The sequence below is a fragment of the Drosophila tropicalis genome, unplaced genomic scaffold, assembly GCF_018151085.1.
Source record: "Drosophila tropicalis isolate 14030-0801.00 unplaced genomic scaffold, ASM1815108v1 contig_443, whole genome shotgun sequence".
NCBI classification, from domain to species: domain Eukaryota; kingdom Metazoa; phylum Arthropoda; class Insecta; order Diptera; family Drosophilidae; genus Drosophila; species Drosophila tropicalis.
This window is the reverse complement of record NW_027172907.1, coordinates 541,746-561,725: the sequence shown is the minus strand read 5'-3', so window position 1 is coordinate 561,725 and position 19,980 is coordinate 541,746. Positions and strand designations below refer to the sequence as shown.

Sequence of the window (19,980 nt, the reverse complement as noted above, 5' to 3'; positions counted from 1 at the left end):
ATCTCATCTCATATACATATGTACATAAGTAGGAAGGAACAAAATGTAAGAAAATATTAATGTACATATATTTTTTTTGTTGCTTTCGGTCGGTATTATGTATTTAGAAAGTGCCTATGCCTGTGCCTGATGCGCCTCTATACCAAAGTACATAGATAAAATTCTGCCTCTGCCTGTGGCCTGTGCCTTTGCCTTATTTATAACTCAACTCAAGGGGCTATATATTGGTTATACACATCTGAGAACTTTTCTTATTTCTTTGATTATGTTTTTCTTTTCACTCAAAATTTTAGAGAATTTTCAGTTTCGACTAGAAATTTAAGTTGTTGTTTTTTTTGGCTGTGCCAGAAAAATAAAGAAGAAAATGTTCTATAAATATTTTATGTTGCAAAATACTTGTAATTATATTTATTATTTTTTAATTAAAATTGATTTAAATCTTGTATATTTTTGTTGTTTTTGTGTGGTTTTTTTTTTTTTTTTCCTTTTTTTTCTCGCTTGGTTACTTGTTAGACATCTTTGAAATTTTTTTATTATTTTGTAGACATTTTGCAATAGGTTAGTAATAAGAACTCGTTCGTTCGTTAGAGAGTTTTTTTTTTGTTTTGTTGATAGTTTTTTCTTTTAACTTTTTTTGGTTGATATTTTTTTGATTTGTCGAACTGTCGAAAATAATAAAATTCTTCACTCAAACTTTTACGACTAGTAGGTTGATAGTAGTAATACGTCTATGTATCTTTTAGGATTCGTTGCGTCAGTTTTTGTTGTTGTTTATATAAATATATATGCAAATATATTTAAGTATATAAATATATATATATATTTATTGGTGTTGTTGGTCGTTGTTTTTGAGCATTCTTTGGAGTTGTTCGCTTACGTTTGGTTTACTTTGTTTCGAACTCTGGTTTTGGTTTGTTTTGTTTTTAGCATTTGCTTAGTTGTTACTTTTAATCCTTACTTTTAACAGTCAGTTTGGCTGATGACTCGACTTGTCCTGTTGAGGAAGTTACACGTACTGTAAAGATGCCCGAATCTTCCTCGTAGGTGGTGCCAATCAAAAGTACAGCACTGTTGCCATCAAAGATCATCTGAAATTACACCATTTTCAGTTTTAATATATATGTTACGACTAGAACTCATAAAAACAGTCACATATTATGTTGTCACTAAATAAATGGGTGGTGAGAAAATTAAAATAATATTAAGGGCAAACCCACCTGGAAATCGGGTGTCTCTGGTATAAGCTGTCCCTCACGGAACCATTGCACACTGGTGGCCTTAACCTTGCCTGTAACGGTTGTTTTGAATTGTGCCGGCATACCTTCAGTTACCGAAACATCCTTTAAAGCTGTAATTGTTGGTGGCGCGTCCAAGTTCTCAATTGGACGCACTTTCAACTGGGCACTGGTCTGAATGCTGCCCAGTTTATTCTCGGCCACACACTTGTAAGTGCCCTCATCTTCGGGGAATGCCTCCGAAATGATAAGCTGATAGTATTCGCCCTGGCGTGTCATTTGGAAGTAACGCGATGGTTTTACGAAATTTTCGCCACGCATCCAGCGAGCTGTAGGAGTTGGTTTGCCATCGACACGACAACGGAAGATCACTTTACTGCCCTCTTCAACGGACTGGCTTTTCAACTGTTCCACAATGTGTGGAGCCTTCTCACTGCCTGGGGTAGTGGGCTTATCTGGCTTAGTAGGCGATTGAACAATGCAATCACCATCGCAACGTGCCTCACCAGAAGCATTTACAGCCACACACTCATAACGGCCAGAATCTTCGGCAAATGGTTCAATAATCAGTAGGGTATGAACGCTATCCTCCTCCAGCATCTTAAACTTGATGCTAGGCTGAATCTTCATTCCGTTCTTTAGCCAATAAACATCCATGGGACGAGTGCCAGTGACCTTGGCGTCGAAACGAGCCAACTGACCAGTGGCTACAGTAGTGCTCTGAATGGTGCTCACAAAACTGGGTGGCTGAATTCCTCCCTTACCGGCACGTCGGCGCTCTTCTACCACCAAGTTGGCACTGCATTTGGCAGTTCCACCACGGTTCTCGGCCACACAAGAAAAGACGGCCGAATCTTCAATAAACACTTGACGGATGATCAAAATGGACTTGCCGCTAAATGTATGGATCTGCAAATCTGGTGAATTCTGAATAGGGAAGCTTTCGCGATACCATTTCACCGTCGGATTGGGTTCACCATCAAACTCCACCTCAAACTTGGCCTGTTCGTTCTCAAAGACGCGGCAGGGTTGAATTTTCTTGGTAAAAACGGGTGCCTTGGCCGGCTTAACGGGGCCCTTGACCACACGTTCTTGAATGGTGCCCTTGTGCTCCACTTCGGTGGTCTCAGTGGCAGTGATTTTTCGTGTAATCTCTAGATCACCTTGGATTTCTTTTTGCACTTGTTGTTGTTTATTCATATGGACTTCACGTCCATGAACCGATGACTCTGATGGCTCAGCGGTACCCTTTGGTGGAGCAGGCTTGATCTGAGCAGTGCTTGTTTGCTCTTGACTAAAGGGAGAAAATACAATTTTTCGAACAGTGGTCTTGTGAGGCATATATATTTAGGGTACACTTACAGATTCTCCTCGTAGGAGTGGGCCATTCCCTTAGCAGCCGAACTGCTTACGACCTTCTCACCAGGTATGGCATATTGATGATTATCTTTACGCAAATTGGTCTCCTTTAGCAGTTGCTCAGTTTCAAGTTCTTGAATCTTATTATAGTACTCCTCGCTCTTCTTGGCCTTGACACTCTGTTGCCATTCGGGGGTTTGAGGCTTGTATTGCTTCGGCTTCAAATGCTCTACGCCCTTCAACGTGTGGGCACTCTGTTCGGACAAATATTGCTTACGCTCATCGAATACCTTTTCCAATTCGTTATCCTGACGTTCCTTCTGATAGGCAGCTAGCTCATAATCATACCATGCTATGTTTTTAAAAAGATAATTGCTTACGGTAAATAAATAAGAAACTCAAAGGGGCGGTCATAAGAAGTGCAGTTAAATTTATTAGATAATTTGGGTGAAGAACATGCACTAAAATAAAATTCGCATACCGTTTAAAAGCAAACATTGTTATTTACATGGTCAAGTTAGTAGAAAATATGAGATTAAATTTTAAATGGATTTTCTTAGAGGGTTTTACCAACTCTTTTCTGGCTTAAAATTAAGCAATGAGAAATTTTGATGGCCACAGAGACAGACAGAGAGAGAGAGAGAGGAAGAACAGACACAGAAAAAACTTGCATAACCATATTACCCATGGTGCAGCAATACTTTTATAGAGAGCCAGTTCGTTGCTTCGATTCCTGTTTTTCACATCGGTCGTTGAAAGCTTGTTGATAATATACTACTTTTTCTCGATTTAAAAAGGGGTAAGGATATATTGGGGGGAAATATTTGGGATCTGTGGTTGTGCTTATATTCTCAACTGTTTGTGATATTTTGTGATAGAAAAGTGCATTAAAATTGAGCTACTAGTGCTACGTGTATGTAATATATACAATGCGCATTTATTGAATTGTGTGTGATATCTAGTGTGCTGGTGGTGCTAAAAAGTGGTGCTGGTTGTGGTTTAGTTTTGTCAGCTAAATCTACTGCATTTGTAATTTTGTTATGTTCTAATTTTAGCTAAGCTAGTTAAAAATTCAATGTGTCGGCAGCTAATACAAAATGTTGTGTGTGTATGTTTGTGCGTATGTACGTATATAGTTCATAAAACTTACGTCGTGGAGAGTTCTTCAACACGTTGCGGTAATCATCAGAACGTGCCACTACCTTCAGTTCAGTTGTAGCAATCGATTCGCCAACAGAATTGCGAGCAATTACTTCCACTTTACCGGTATCGTATTGACGGGTCTTTGGTATATCCAGATGGAACATGCCATCATTAGTTAGCTTATAGCGTGAACCCTATAGAAAATAGTCCTCAGTTGGCGGTTGCGTAGTCAAACAGACAGTTGTGTTACTTACATGAACAACAGTGTGGCCATTAATCAACCACATCACTCTGGGACGAGGATGTCCAGTCACACGCACGCAGAAACGAGCCGGTTCGCCTTCCTCCACAACTTGGGGTTCCAATTTGCTAACAAAGACTGGTTTAGTACGAGGCTTTGCATCGGGATCAACTTCTTCGGGAACACTGTAAGAAAGATGATTTTAGAGCCGCAAATTTAAAAACATCATGTTATTTGTTACTTACACTTGCCAGGAGGCTTCCATTTCACGAATACGATCAATACTCTGCATATGAGCAGGCAGCTGAGAATCATAGACAATGCCTGGCTTACCAGACACCTTGATAATGGCACGGGTTTCATCCATGCCATACAAATTGGTGGCACGGCAAACATATTCACCGCTATCCTCGGGATAAACCCAGCCAAAGTTCATGGCCACATAACCAAAATCATAAATTGGCTGGAAGCGATTTTCTGCAAAAATAAACAGAACACAAGTCCATAAGCGTAAAATTCTACTCTCTAGAGGACGACTTATAGGATACACTTACTGTATAGCAAGGGTTTGCCATTGAAAAACCATTCCACTTTCATATTGGGATCACCCACAGGCGCCAATTGGCATTCGAACTTTGTAACAGCCATTTCGGTCAAGTTGGTCTGTTCCTTAATTTGGGTAACGAAACGAGGTGGCTGCTTGCGATCAGGATCAAAGAGATCGTCTTCAGTCAAATGCACCTCGGAAGTGTATTTCTTGATGGTGGCTTCCATTTGAGTCAACGTTTCCGAACGTTTCATGCCACGTGGCACTTGATTTTGCAGCAGAATTGTGGGAAGCTCTAAAGATACATAGAAAAAGAAAATGATGTTTAATTACCTTAATGTTGAGAAATTCAAAAGAAGTCAAGACTTACTCTTGCATGAGACAGTTGCCTTGGTGCGATCTTCGCCGTGATTATTAATGGCCCGGCAAACATATTCACCAGAGTCCTCACCATAGACATATAAAATATCCAGGGATACGAAACCCATGTCAAAGATATTTCTATAACGATGACCAGATGGCAATGGTTTGCCATTGCGATACCATTCGACACGAAGACTTGGATCTGTCTTGGGTTCCACCTGACATTCGAATCTAACGGCCTCTGCCTCCTCGACGGTAAGCGACGAGATTTGGGTAGTGAACTTTGGTGGACCAAACTCCTGCTCAACCACCTTGGGTGCCTCAGGAATGCGTCCGCGTTCTAGTTCTTTCAATTTCTCAGATGTCATGCCCTCAGGCAGCTGCGATTCATAGACAATGTTGTGTTTGCCCTTGCAGCTAACCTTGGCAGTTGTTGTGGCAGTTCCCCCACTTGTTGGTGGCACGGCATGTGTACTCTCCAGAATCGCGAGCATAGATGTAATCAATGTCCATGGCAATGAAACCGAAGTCATTCAATTGATGCACTCTCGAACCAGTAGCCATAGGACGTCCATTGTAGAACCATTCAATACGCATTGAGGGATCGCCAACAGGCTCCACACGACAATCAAAGTGAACTGGACCTCCTTCGGGTACATCCAAATTATCCTTGATTTCTTCGGTGAATTTGGGTGGATTGGGTTGCTCATCATCGATGACAATTTCTTCACGCTTATGCATGCTCTCCTCCAATTTCTGCAAACTTTCGGTGCCAGTGCGGAAGTTCGACGGCAACTGAGGCTCCATAATGATTCCCTGGCGTCCCTTAACTTGCAGTTTGCAAGAAACGGTGGCCTCACCATGCTTGTTGGTCGCCTTGCAGGTGTACAGACCCGTGTCGCGTTGATAACAGCCAGCAATTTCGAGAATAACAAAGCCAAAATCGTTAATGGTCTTAATGCGGGAGCCAGCCCACAAAGCCTTGCCATTGTGGAACCAGTCCACACGCATTGAGGGATCGTTAATGGGTTGCAGACGGCATTCAAAGTGTGCCAATGAGTTCTCCGTGATGACCATATCGAATGGTGTGGTGATAAATTCTGGCGGTTTGCCAGTGTCGTCATCGGGCACAAACTCAGTGCTGCGGGAGCCCAAGCCTTCCAATTCGGCAATACGATCAATGGTTCCTTCCATGCCCTTGGGCAACTGTGATTCCATAATAATGCTTCGTTTACCTTGAATCTTCATGGTAGCAGTGGTTACAGCTTCACCATACTCATTAATGGCACGGCACGAATACTCGCCCGAATCTTCAGGGTAAACGGGCGAAATTTCCAAGATGACGAAACCAAAGTCACAGAAAGTCCGGAAGCGTGATCCTGCCTTCAGAGGACGTCCATTCCAATACCATTCAACCTTCAGTTTGGGATCATCTGCAGGTGTAATACGAGCCTCGAAATGAGCATTCTCTCCTTCACGTAAATTGTCAATATTTTCCAAGGGAACAGTGAATACAGGTGCCTTGCCCTTTGTCTCTTCGGTAGTTTCGTCACGAGTACGTACCATGCTGTACTCCAGATTAGCAATCTTCTCCAAACCACCTTCCATACCACGTGGCAATTGCGAGTCAAGAATTAGGCTTGCCTTCGAGGCGCATTTCAAACTTGCCCGAGTAACATCCTCACCATATTTATTGACAGCGCGGCACTCATAGACACCAGAGTTTTCTTCATAGCAATAGAGAATATCCAGAATAACAATACCGAAATCGTGGAAAGTACGGAAACGATGGCCATGTGGCAATTTCTTGCCATTGAAATACCATTCAACAACCAAATCGGGATCGGTAACAGGTGTGAGACGAGCCTCAAAGTGAGCGCTTTGGCCTTCAACCAGCTTGGTAACATCGCTGATTTGAGTGATAAATTTCGGTGGCTCGGCAACCAATGGAGCACCAGTGTCTGCCTGTTGCCCTTGTGGGCACTCCAATTCACGGATTCTAGGCAAAGAATCGGGCTGCAAGCTGTCATAAAAGACACCACCACGTCCACCGCAGTTGAGGGTAGTTCTCGTGAAATCTTCACCGTATTTGTTCCATGCGCGGCACACATACTCGCCGCTATCATGATCCTGCAAGTAAGCAATGTCCAAGACGACATAACCAAAGTCGGAGACAGTCTTGATGCGGTTGGAGTGGCGCAAGAGCTTGTTATTGTGATACCATTCGACCTTAAGATCTGGATCGTTGACTGGAATCAAAGTGCATTCGAAATGAGCCGATTGACTGTCCTTCAGGCCCTGTAGCGGTTGGGGATGCGAAGTGAAACGCGGTTTTTGTCCACGTGGCTTATCAACGCACTCCAGAGTGCAGCTAATTTCAGCTGTTCCATACTTGTTGGTTGCACGGCAGGTATAGGTGCCGGTATCCTCAATCTTTGTACCCAAAACTTCCAAAGCAACGGTTCCAAAAGCGTAAATTGTACGCACACGATGACTGGCCTCCAATACCTTGCCATTGAAGAACCATTCGATGACCATGCTTTGATCACCCACGGGAATAAGATTCGCCTCATAATGAGCCAATTCGCCCTCACCAACATCCACAATGTTGACAAATTCGGTGGTAAAGCGTGGTGGAATACCCTGTTCTGGTTGGTCTGGTTTGCTGCCATCCTTGCGCAGGGAATCCTCTAGATCTTGTATCTGTTCCAAACCCTCAGCACCCTTAGGATGTTGAGTCGAATCAATAATGTTATCCTTACTTGAGCAGAATATGGTGGTAGAGGTAAAGGCTTCGCCAGCCTTGTTGTAAGCCTTGCAGGTATATATACCTTGATCTCTGGCATAAACTTCAATCATATCCATGGTAACAAAGCCAAATTCGGTGGTCATCTTGAAACGAGAGCCATGTTGCAAGATTTTTCCATTGAAATACCATTCAATGAATAGATTGGGATCTTCCTTTGGCTCCACATTAGCTTCCAAGTGAATGGGTTGAGCCTCCGATAAATGGAATTCGGCTTGGAGTGGCTTGGTCCATACTGGTGGTGGATATTGGGTTTCAGGTTTCGTTGATTTCTGATTATAGCGGTTGGCCAATGCTTCTTCGGTCTCTTGTACAGCCTCCAAACCGCTTTCACCCTGTGGATGTTGAGTATCCAAAAACATAGTCTTACCGCCGGTGCACTTGAGTGTACCCGAAGTGGTAGCCGAGCCCTTGCTGTTGGTAGCCTTGCAGGTGTAAACACCGCTGTTTTCGGCATATGTGTTGCTCAGATCCAATGCGCAATAGCCAAAGTCATAAATAGACTTGAATTTGGCTGCAGCCTGCAGTTGTTGGCCATTGTAGAACCACTCGATCTTCATGGTGGGATCACGAGCCGGTTCTACATTGCACTCGAAGCGAACATTATCGCTTTCCTTGCACTCAATGTTATTCAGATGAGTGATGAACACTGGCGTTTCGTAAGTGGGCTCTGGTGCCTCAGGGCGACCCTCCTTGGGTGCCTCCAATTCGCCAATGCGTGACAAGGAATCAGGATGCAAAGATTCTGACTGCAGCCAGTGACGATCTTCTATTTTCAAAGAAGAAGTCGACACAGCTTCACCCACTTGATTAGTGGCCTTGCAGGTATAGATGGCAGAGTCATCCTCGCGCAGACCATTGATTGACAAAGTAACCAATCCAAAATCGAAGGTACTGCGAATACGTGATCCTGTGGTTAGAGAGATTCCGTTCTTGAACCATTCAATGCGCAAGTTGGGATCGGCGCGTGGTTCGACCTGGGCTTCCAGCAATACGTGCTGACCTTCATGCAACTTGTCGTAGCTCTGCAAGTGGGTGGTAAATACGGGAGCCTGTTGTGGTGTGGAATCGACAAACATTTCCGGTACACGGTTCATGGCAGCCTCCTTAAGACGAATAGCTTCCCAGGATTCAGGAATCAATGGTTGTCCATCAATATTGGCCTTGGTCTTGACTTTCATGGCCGTAGATGAGACAGCCTCACCAGCTTCATTGTAGGCGCGACACATGTAGACACCTGCATCCTCTGGCACAACTGCAGCAATATCCAGGGTAACGAAACCAAAGTCATGAGTTGTACGCAGGCGGGAGCCCATTTGAAGCTCCACACCATTAATGAACCATTCGAACTTGAGCGATGGATCGCCAACAGGCACAACGCGTGCTTCAAAGTGAGCATGAGCTCCTTCCCACAACTCAGAGGGTCCTGTAAGCAATTGCGTGAAGATTGGTTTCTCGAACAGACGTTCGGGCTCGGTAGGTCGTGGAGCCACGGGTTTCTCCAGTTGATGAATGCGGCTAATGCTGTCTGGATGTTGTGTGTCCATCTGAATACTAGCTTCAGATACGACGCGCATCGAAGCAGTTGTGACAGCTTCACCCAAAGGATTGACAGCACGGCACATGTACACGCCCTCATCTTCCTTTCGGATATGCGAAATATCCAGTGAAACATAACCAAAGTCATGCTGCTTTGTAATGCGAGAACTATCCTCAATTAGCTTCTCATTGCGGTACCATTCCACTTTGAGGTTGGGGTCACCCACAGGAATCAGACGAGCCTCGAAATGAGCAGTTTGGTGCTCATTAATGCGATCGATATTCTGCAAAGGCTGAGTGAACACTGGACGTTGACGTGTGCCAGGTGTTTCAATTTCTTGCCGTTGATGCGGAGCCGTCGACTCGAGTTTGCGAATCTTCTCTAAGCCCTCAGGATGCTGAGTGTCCGAGATAATGGTACCTCGTGCAATAACCCTCAAATTCGTAGATGAAACAGCCTGGCCCAATGCGTTGACAGCGCGAACTGAATACTCGCCAGCATCTTCGGCCACGGCGTGTGTAATGTCCAAAGACACATAACCGAAATCAAAAGTGATGTGGAAGCGGGCAGCCGATGGCAACGGTTTTCCATTATGGTAGAACTCGATACGCAGGTTGGGATCATGGACTGGTGCCACTTGAGCTTCAAAGTGAGCAGTTTGACCTTCATAGATCTCGGTGGTGCCGCGAAGCTCAGCCGTGAAATGTGGCGGACTAATTGGTGATTCTCCAACCTCAGTGCGTGCATTAACTACCTTGGACTCAAGCTTCTGAATCTTTTCCAAAGCATCGGGATGCTGGGTATCCAGAATCATGCTGCGACGGTTCAATACTCGTACATTGCAGGTGTTTACAGCTTCGCCCAAAAGATTGGTTGCCTTACAGATGTAGGTGCCTGTATCCTCACCATAGACATACAGAATATCCAAAGCGACATAACCAAAGTCATGGGTGGTGCGGTAACGATGACCCGTGGGCAATTGTTTTCCATTGCAGAACCATTCAATTTTTAGGTTAGGATCATTAATGGGCTCGACACGACACTCCAAATGAGCATGTTCACCCTCCTTCAGATGCTCCAGATTGCTTAATGGGGTCAAGAATATGGGTTTTTGGCCCTTTTCTTCCACCTCTACCTTAGTGGGTGGGGCATAGCTCTCTAGTTGACGAATCTTCTCCAGACGTTGAGCATCCAAAGTGTCCAAGTCCAATGTCTTATTTGCTAAAAACAAGAAAAAAGCAAAAAGTACATTATACATTGTAAATTTATGCACAACATTCTGTGGTTTACCTGTTACGTTTACAGCACAAGTCGTGACAGCTTCTCCAACGGCATTCTTGGCCTTGCACATGTAAGTGCCAGTATCCTCAGCATGGGCATATAGGATATCCAAAGCCACAAATCCAAAATCGTAGGTAGTCTTGAAGCGATGACCCGTTTGGATGGGCCTGCCGTTGCAATACCACTCAACCTTCATGGTTGGATCATTTACTGGAATTAAAGTGGCCTCCAAATGAACTGGACTTCCTTCATTAACCTTGGCATTGCGCAAAGGACGTCCGAATTGGGGACGCTCAGCATGGAATTGATCTTCTTCGGTCTTGCGTTGGAAGCGTGAAGCATCCTCAAGATGCTGGATCTTTGTCAGGGCTTCCTCGTGCTGAGTTTCATGAATGATTGACGAACGAGACGTGACCTTAAGGGCAATAGAGTTGACAGCTTCGCCCAGATTGTTGGTGACACGGCAGGTATACTCTCCACTGTCCTCAGCGTACACAGTCAGAATGTCAAGGGCGGCAAAGCCAAAGTCGTAGGTGGTTCTGAAACGATGACCAGTGCTCAGTGGCTTGCCGTTGTGGAACCATTCAACCTTGAGATTGGGATCAGGATAAGGTTCAATGCGGCACTCGTAGTGAGCACTCTGGCCCTCATATAAATTGTTGGGACCAATCAGTTTTGTGACAAAAACTGGAGCAGTTGTCACCGAGTATTCCTCCTCCTCACGGCGTTGGTACTTGCTATGATCCTCCAATTGGTGAATCTTGTGCATTGCTGCCTCATGTTGAGTCTCCAATTGAATGGCCGTCTTAGACTGCACAATCAATGAAGCTGATGTAACTGCTTGACCAAGCTCGTTGACAGCGCGACAAGTATAAGTGCCTGAATCCTCAGGGTTGACGTACTTCATGTTTAGAGCGACATAGCCAAAGTCGTGCATGGTTGTGGTACGATTAGATGCCTCAATAGGCTGTCCGTTGCGTAGCCACTCGACTTTGAGATTGGGATCGCCAACCGGAATCAGACGAGCTTCAAAGTGAACCGCCTGATTCTCTGCCACTCGAACATCGCGCACCGGCATGGTGAAAACAGGTGCCTGAGAGACAAATTCATCCTGTACGCTAATGCGTTGACGCTTGGAACCATCCTCCAGGTGTTGCAGACGTGGCAAAGCGGTCTCATGTTGAGATTCCAAGTAGATGGACTTTTTGGTATGGACAACAGCGACAGCGGAGGTGATGGCTTCGCCTACAGCATTGAACGCACGGCAGGTGTATGTACCAGCATCCTCGGGGAGAGTAGACATAATGTCCAGGGCAACAAAACCAAAGTTATTAGTTTCAGTGAAGCGAGAACCGGACTTCAGTGGCAGATTATTGTGGTACCATTCCACACGCATTGAGGGGTCCGAAACTGGGATTAAACGACACTCAAAGTGAGCGCGTTGATTCTCCTTGATTTCAATGTTCTTTAGGGAGGTTGTGAAGACCGGTGCTTGTTTTGTGCTCTCGTCGATTTCCTCACGGCGGCTGTAGCGTGAACGATCTTCTAAGTAATGGATCTGCTCCAGACCAGCTTCATTTTGGGTAACAGTGACAATTTGCTCACTGCTGCGGCACTGCAACTCAACCTGAGTTTCATCGGAACCAATCAAATTAACAGCACGGCAGGTGTACACACCTGAATCCTCAGCGATCAAATCGACAATATCCAAAGCCACGTAACCAAAGTCATGGATTGGTCGGAAACGGTGACCGACGGTAATTGGACGTCCATTCTTGAACCATTCTACTTTCAGATTAGGATCTGTAACTGGTTCTATCTTGCACTCAAAGTGAGCATGTCCACCCTCACGGGTATTGGTCAGGCTTTTTGGATGCGTAAGGAAACGGGGACGAATATTTACTACCTCGTCGACAAACTCATTGCGCCGATAACGCGAAGAGTCCTCAAGATATTGAATCTTTTGCAATCCCGACTCATTCTGAGTCTCCAGAATCAAATCGTTTTTGGCAATAATGCGCACTGAGCATGAGGTGACTGCTTCGCCCAGTTGATTTCTGGCCTGACAGGTATATACCCCCGAATCAACGGCATAACAGCCAAGAAGATCCAATGCCACATAGTCAAACTCATAGGCTGGACGGAAACGATGACCTGTCTTTACCGGCTTGCCATTGACAAACCATTCGATGCGCATGCTTGGATCACCTACAGGTTGCAGACGGCATTCCAAATGAACATTGGTTCCCTCAATCGTTTCGATGTTGTGCAATGGACGAGTAAACTGAGGAGCTTGTGCGACAGTTATATCCTCTTCCATGTGCTGACGACGACGTGAGTCTTCAAGCAGTTGAATTTGCTCCAAAGACTGTTCATTTTGAGTTTCAGTCACCACATCTGTACGATCAATGACACGAACGCAGGCGGATGTATGGGCCGAACCCAAATGATTGGTTGCACGCACAGTGTATTCGCCAGAGTCGGCTGCAGTTGCCTTAATGATATCTAAAGCAACGAAACCAAAGTCATAGTAAGTGCGGAAGCGAGAGCCCACAGTAACTGGGCGACCATTATGGAACCATTCCACACGCATTGTTGGATCGCCCATAGGCTCTAGGCGGCATTCCAAATGTATATTTTTGCCATCGTGTATAGGCTTGGGATCGACCAAGGGTTGAACAAACACCGGTTTAGATTTGGATATCTCCTCGATGTCATATTGCGGTTCCACGAAGGGTTTGTTCTCCAGATTCTGGGTCTTCTCATAAAGACCGCGGTGCATGCTAGATGTGTCGATGCTGGAACGAGCTGTTTAGGAATACAATAATTAATTTGATTGCACACTCTACAATTGAACAGGTTTACTCACTTTCCACTACCATCGTTGCTTGCAATTGAGCTTCACCTAGCTTGTTTCTAGCCACCACGGTGTAAACACCCGCATCTTCAGCGCGTACCTGAGAAATATCCAGGGCAACATAGCCAAAATCGTAATAGGTTTGGATGCGATTAGCGGCAGTAATGGCACGTCCATTGTGATACCATTCAATCTGCATGCCCAAGTCACTTTGTGGCTCAACACGAGCCTCGAAGTGAGCGCGCTGACCCTCTAAGATTTTTGTGGTTCCCTTAAGAGGTCCCAAGAAACGAGGAGCCTGAGTGACATAAGTTTCTTCCTCCTCACGTCGGCCATAACGAGAAGAATCCTCCAAATGTTGAATCTTTTGCAGGCCACCTGGATGTTGAGAGTCTGAGACAATCTCGTTCTTCGAGATAACAGTCAATTGGGCTACAGTAGTGTCCTGGCCCATGGCATTGTAAGCACGGCAAGTGTAAGTGCCGGCATCATAGATGGTTAGTTGCTTAATGGTCAACGCAACGTAGCCAAAGTTGTGATAGGTGGTAATGCGTGAGCTAGCCTCAAGGGGCTGTCCATCCTTTAACCATTCTACACGCATGGTAGAATCTCCAACCGGTTCAAGACGAGCTTCAAAGTGCGCATGCGCGTGCTCACGCAGATCCAACTGATTTTGAATGGGTGTCTTGAATTGGGGTGGCGCAATTGCCTCAGGTGCCTCCTGTACATGGCGACGCTGCTGAGATTTGCGATAGTCTTCTAATTCTTCAACCTTTTCAATATAACGCTGCTGTTCGGGGATGCCCAGATCAGCGGTGACTTGAGAACGTGAATGAACACGGATCGAGGACTGGCTGATGGCTTCGCCAATACGATTAACAGCACGTACTGTATAGGTACCAGCGTCTTCGGCACGCAGATGCAGAATGTTTAGCGATACGTAGCCAAAATTGAAAATGGCAGTGATGCGTGAACTGGCCGTAATTGGTAAATTATCTTTGTACCATTCCACACGCATACTGGGATCGTTCACCGGAGTTACTTGGGCTTCGAAATGCACATTCTTGCCCTCTTCCAACTCACCTAGATCGCGCAGTGGGCGAATGAATTGCGGAGGTTGATTCAACAACTCTTCTGAGCTTTCCTGGCGCTGATAGCGCGAGTAATCCTCCAACTGATTGATGTACTGCAAGCTGTTTGGATTCTGCGAAGATTGTTCAATGGATGGACGCTGCACCACCGAAAGGATGGCGCGAGATTCGGCCACACCGCTAGCATTGCTTACACGGCACATGTATTCTCCAGCATCATGGCCCAAAATGCTCAATAGATCTAGAGCAATAAAACCAAACTTGAAGACAGATGTGGCGCGGGCACCTACAAAAAAAAAAAAAAAAAGGGGAAAAAGTTGCTGGGTGTTGATGATAAGATGATAAGATTAACTTACTGGCTGCCAATGGACGGCCGTTTAGGAACCACTCAACGACCATTGTGGGATCACCCACTGGTTCGATTCGAGCCTCCATATGCACCCTACCACCTTCAGTTTGCTGCACATTTTGCAGCGGGATAATGAACTGTGGGGGTGGATATACACGATCCTCTTCGCCAGGGCGTAGATGAGGCTTGGCACGCTCAACGTGACGTAAGTAAATAATTTCAGGACCAGGAATAGGCCTAAAGAAAAACCTATTTAGTATTTTGGAAAGAAAAATAAAACGTCTAGATTCTTACTCAGGCTCAATAACTTTAGTTGGTCTTGGGAGATTAAGACGCCTCTGTTCTTGACTTGGTTGTTCTCTAGGAACTTCGATATAAAGTCTTGCTCGGTTTGCAGTTGATCCGGCGATATTTTGTGCTGTACATTGATACCAGCCAGCATCGCTAGCCTTAACACGTGGTATCTCCAAGCAGGTTGCTCCGCCATCAATGCCCACAAAGCGTTCGGCCGTCGATGAGATCTGTACGCCATCCTTTTGCCAGGTGATACGCGGCACAGGTGTGCCAATAGCATTAGCGCTCATGCTAATTGGTTCACCCTCGCGCACAGTCATGGTGCTGAATCGTTGAACGAATTGTGGTGCAACAACTTGTTCCTTCTCCAACACATTTAACTGCGCCTCGATGGCCACCTCGCCGGCCTTATTCCGGGCCAGGCACTGCACGGCGCCAGCATCCAAGCGTGTAACGTTAGTAATCATGAGCGAATGACTACCCGACTCGTTGACCAGAATCTTATGCGACGCATCATCGCGCACTTGACGGCCATTGATGAACCAAAAGACCTCAGGATAAGGATTTCCAGTTACGCGACAATCAAAGCGTGTCATACGCCCCTCGGTGATCTCACGATCAGCAAAAGCTTTTACAAACTGCGGTGGCAATGCCTTGCCAGTCTCCAGTTGCTCGGCCATCACATCCACTGGTTTGGGTTCGTATGCGGTTTCGGCGGCCGGCTCCACAGCCAACACGGCTGAGGAGACAACGCATCCCTGCAGATTCTCAGCCAGCAGGGTATAGTGACCGCCATCCTTGGCAGTGGCGTTTTTCACACGTAACGTGGCTACGCCACTCGAGTAGGAGATCTCATACTTTTGCGAGGCAACCAAACGTTGTCCATTATGGAACCAGGTAAGCCTTGGCTTCGGATTGGAACCAACGCGAGCGGTGAAAATGGCATCAGAGCCCTCGATTAGCTTGGAGCTGCGTGGTTTTTGCGCTATTTGTGGTGCATGAGCAGGACCCAGCGAGCGATCCAGTTCTTGCGATAGCTGGGAGTCTTGCTCATAGCCGGAGCGCCGTGTAATGGCCTCCCTAAAGGAGACTTCGCGCAAAAGTCTATACTCAAAAGTATCCACACGGAATTCCTCTTCAATAGACGTATAAGTATATCCATTGGAGTAGATATTTTTCTCCAGATTCTGGATTGGCTGCAGTGCGGGCATGGGAGCTCCTTCCGGTTGAATGTATACACTGCAAATGGCTTCACCATACTGGTTACGGGCCGTGCACGTATACTCGCCCTCATCGCCGGGGCCAATCTGATTGATCAGCAGCGACACATCGCCGGTGGCCTCGTTATAGCTCATCCGGAACTTTTGCGACTCGAGAAGTGGTGCGCCTTTTCGGGTCCAAGTAACAAATGGCTTTGGATTGCCACGCAGTCTACCCTCAAAGAGGGCGTTGCCGCCTTGAGCGAAGCGAGCGTTTTTAAAGATTTGCTCAAAAACGGGTGGCGAGATATCACCTTGAGCATAAACGTGTGTCAACGAAGGCGGCACATAGGTGGTGCCTCCAATACCGCCATGTTGATGATGTTGTTGCACTGTAAAAATTATGCAAAGACGTAATTAGCATTAAGATATACGGATGTGATAATTGTCAAACACACAAGTTTCAGGCAAAATGGATGCGTTAGCTTTTATAAATATAAAAATAAATTCAAATTGTATAAATATTAGATTATTCTTCCGATTGTCTAAAATTTAAAATAGTTTTCTCAAATACATTGAAAGTCAAAGTGCCCTTAAACCCTAACTCAATGTTCAGTTCGTTTTTATTTGAACATTGTTAATAATATCTTTTAAAGTTGGCACGCGTATCCAACCTATTTTTATCCATATATAAGGTTCTATACATATGCATATACATATATGTATTTATATATATGTATATATGTGTATATTTTTGTATGTATTTACAAATGTGGATATATGTAAAGTCAGAAATAGCATCTATTATCTATCTATGTATATATTTGTTTATAATCTAAATCTAAACGCTGCATAAGTGTGTCATTAACGGTTTGTTTTTTAATCAAAAAACAGGTGTTTAACCATTGACATAATGCTACATATAAACAAATGTCAAAATCAGCTGATCGCTCTTAGCCTTTTGCTCCCTCTCTCTCTCTCTCTCTGTCTCTCTCTCTCTGTCACTCGCGCATGCACAGAGACTTCGGGTTATCAGCTTCGGGTTCCTGTATAAGAGTTTTCTTATTTGAAATCTAACTTATTCACTCTCACACATTGGAAAATGCAGCATTGCCAAATGTAAACAAATTATTTTATAGTAGAAGGACTCTTATACGCTCTGCGCTTACTTATGTGTATATGTATGTCAGTGCAGTGGCTTCTTGTATAAGTGGAAAAATTCTCGCCGCAGATGAGTAGATAATTTTATAATTAGAACAAGAAAGTTGTCGTCTGCGATCATCAATTAAGATTTAAATGATGAAACATAAGTTGACACATTAAATATACATACATCCAACATATACTTATAATTGTACGCCAAATTATTTTCGGCAGACCCATACAATTATTTTTTATATATTCTATATGTTCTTTAACATGAATTTTGTGCTTTTAAACAGGAAGTGCATAGTGACAATAATGTGTTAATTTAATTGAATTACATTTTACAATTTCTTCAAAAATATATTTCTAAGATTTACGTATGATTTAACTTTACTTTCACCTGTATTGTTTGTATGTATCTAGCACACAAAAATAGTTAAGAAATTCGAACCTTAAACCTAAATATGAAATTTAAGTATGATTTTTGTGGTATTTGGTTTATTATTATATAAATTCAAAAGTTATGAATTTTCACTTGTATTGTTTAGAAATGCGAATCGTAAACATAAATAGGATTTTGATATCTTATTCTGCCAGACATTTTTCAAGTCTAGCTTACATCGAACTCTTTGTCTGGTGTACGTATGTACATTCAAATAAATTCCTAGAATCGTTGGCATAGTGATATGACTAAAAAGTACATTTGAGATCTTCTTCAAACAAACTTCTATACTATACCGGATACTTTCTGAAGCATTTGTGTGGAAATGAAAATAATTGTGTTAAGATAATCAAACCAATGCAATGTTAACTTTCTCTTTGTTGACTCTCAAGTTATTTTATATAATTTTACTACATTTTTATGAAATATATTTTATATAGATAGATATATGTAGGTATATGGTTTTTATTTAGCGTAATATTAATGCATGCATTTCCTGTTTTTCGAGATACATATATTTTCATTTATTGAATGAAAGTACATATCAACAAACATAGGCAAGACGGGGATGATATGCAGGAGGCAAGCTGGTTTTTCAAGGTCATTAAAGCGATGAAGCGATTATGATACAAGCAATACGATGGCAAGGCAATGGTATTTTTTTTTCTGTCTGCATGGCATGGAAATTCAGTTGAAAAGTCCTTTGGCACAGTGAAGGATTCTAAATCCACGGTGTGAATCCCACTGGCCAGTTATAACTTTCTCCTGGCATTTCCTTTGTGCGGACATTCGGCGTGATGCAACGACAATGACAACGACAACAACAACAGGCAATTGACCAACTGACCTCGTTGTTGAGTGGTGATTTGACTCCTCTGAACATGTTGTTCAGTGCGGCTAATCCTTTGCTGCTGATGCTGCTCCTGGCTGGAGTGCGAGTACTCCTGAGTTGAGTATTGCTGCTGCTGCTGCACCTGTTGTTGATGCTGCTGCTGCTGTTGCTGCTGCTGGTACGGATTCGGATTTTGTCGTTGCATTTTGATTCGTTATATATCACTATATATCATTGAAAATGACAACCAAATCGAATGCAGAATAAACTGCACGTAAAAAAAAAGTTGAAACACCTCTTTCGATCGCTTTTTTCTTATTACTTTTGATTTGCTTCTTCACTTTATATACTTATATATTTCTTTTTATCGCTTTTTTAATGGCTGAAATTGAATATGATAAAGAAAAATAATAATAATGAAAAGATAAAAAAAAAAAATACTAAAAAAAAATCATATCACATTGAAATTTTTTATAGATGCATTTATCACTCGAGACTGATTCTTTCACTTTTTGCTCGTTTTTCTTTGCGATTTGTCATTTCCCAGTCACTTATTTTCTTTTGTTTTATTGGTTTTTCTTTTTAGTTATTGGCACACTTTCAACATTTCAACAGTCGTTAAGTTCTCTCTCAGATATATAAATGTATATATATATATATATATATATATGTATATATGCACACATATGTACATACGTATGCATATATGAACATAAGTATATTTAAAAAAAAAAGGAAAAACAAATTCTGTATAAATCAGATCAGATATTGCTTCATCGGAGCAAGATCGGTGGCATCATAAACATCTATCCATTCAAACCATTCTTCTTCATATTCATATGCGATGCCTGTGAGGCATCTTCCAACTATTTTTAGCCCACTGAAAATATTTCACTGCGACACACAAACACATTTGCAGCGGGCCACACAAAACACGGACACGATGACGACGGCGGAGACGGAGACGTGTACTGGTACGGGGTATAAGTGTTTGTATTGGGTATGGGGTCCGTCTCTATCCCATCCCCACAGTCTGTGTTGGGTCGGTGGTAGCTTCTTATTTTTCAGATATCTATTTATAAATATATCTCTCTGGTATTTTCACCAAGCGCAACTCTCTTTTCCCCCAAAACAGTTCAGATTGTATTTGTATGTATATATCAAGATATTTCTATGTAAATATATGTATATATATATATACATATACATATGTAATATATATATATATATGTCCATGTTGAATTGTTTTGCACAT

General features: G+C 43.5%; 1 protein-coding gene across 1 annotated transcript in view; it reads right to left on the bottom strand.

Moving 5' to 3' along the window:
* The window catches only part of sls (sallimus), a 78,608-nt gene extending 59,516 nt beyond the window's left edge, over positions 1 to 19,092 (bottom strand). Inside the window, 14 exon segments of the mRNA XM_068285938.1 lie at positions 959 to 1,088; positions 1,218 to 2,529; positions 2,598 to 2,946; positions 3,745 to 3,931; positions 3,992 to 4,163; positions 4,224 to 4,455; positions 4,533 to 4,820; positions 4,896 to 5,334; positions 5,336 to 10,455; positions 10,525 to 13,323; positions 13,385 to 14,749; positions 14,820 to 15,049; positions 15,107 to 16,697; positions 18,741 to 19,092. Coding sequence (XP_068142039.1) covers positions 959 to 1,088; positions 1,218 to 2,529; positions 2,598 to 2,946; positions 3,745 to 3,931; positions 3,992 to 4,163; positions 4,224 to 4,455; positions 4,533 to 4,820; positions 4,896 to 5,334; positions 5,336 to 10,455; positions 10,525 to 13,323; positions 13,385 to 14,749; positions 14,820 to 15,049; positions 15,107 to 16,697; positions 18,741 to 18,930 — 14,404 coding nt within the window. The 5' untranslated portion in view covers positions 18,931 to 19,092.
* Positions 19,093 to 19,980: the final 888 nt, after the last annotated feature.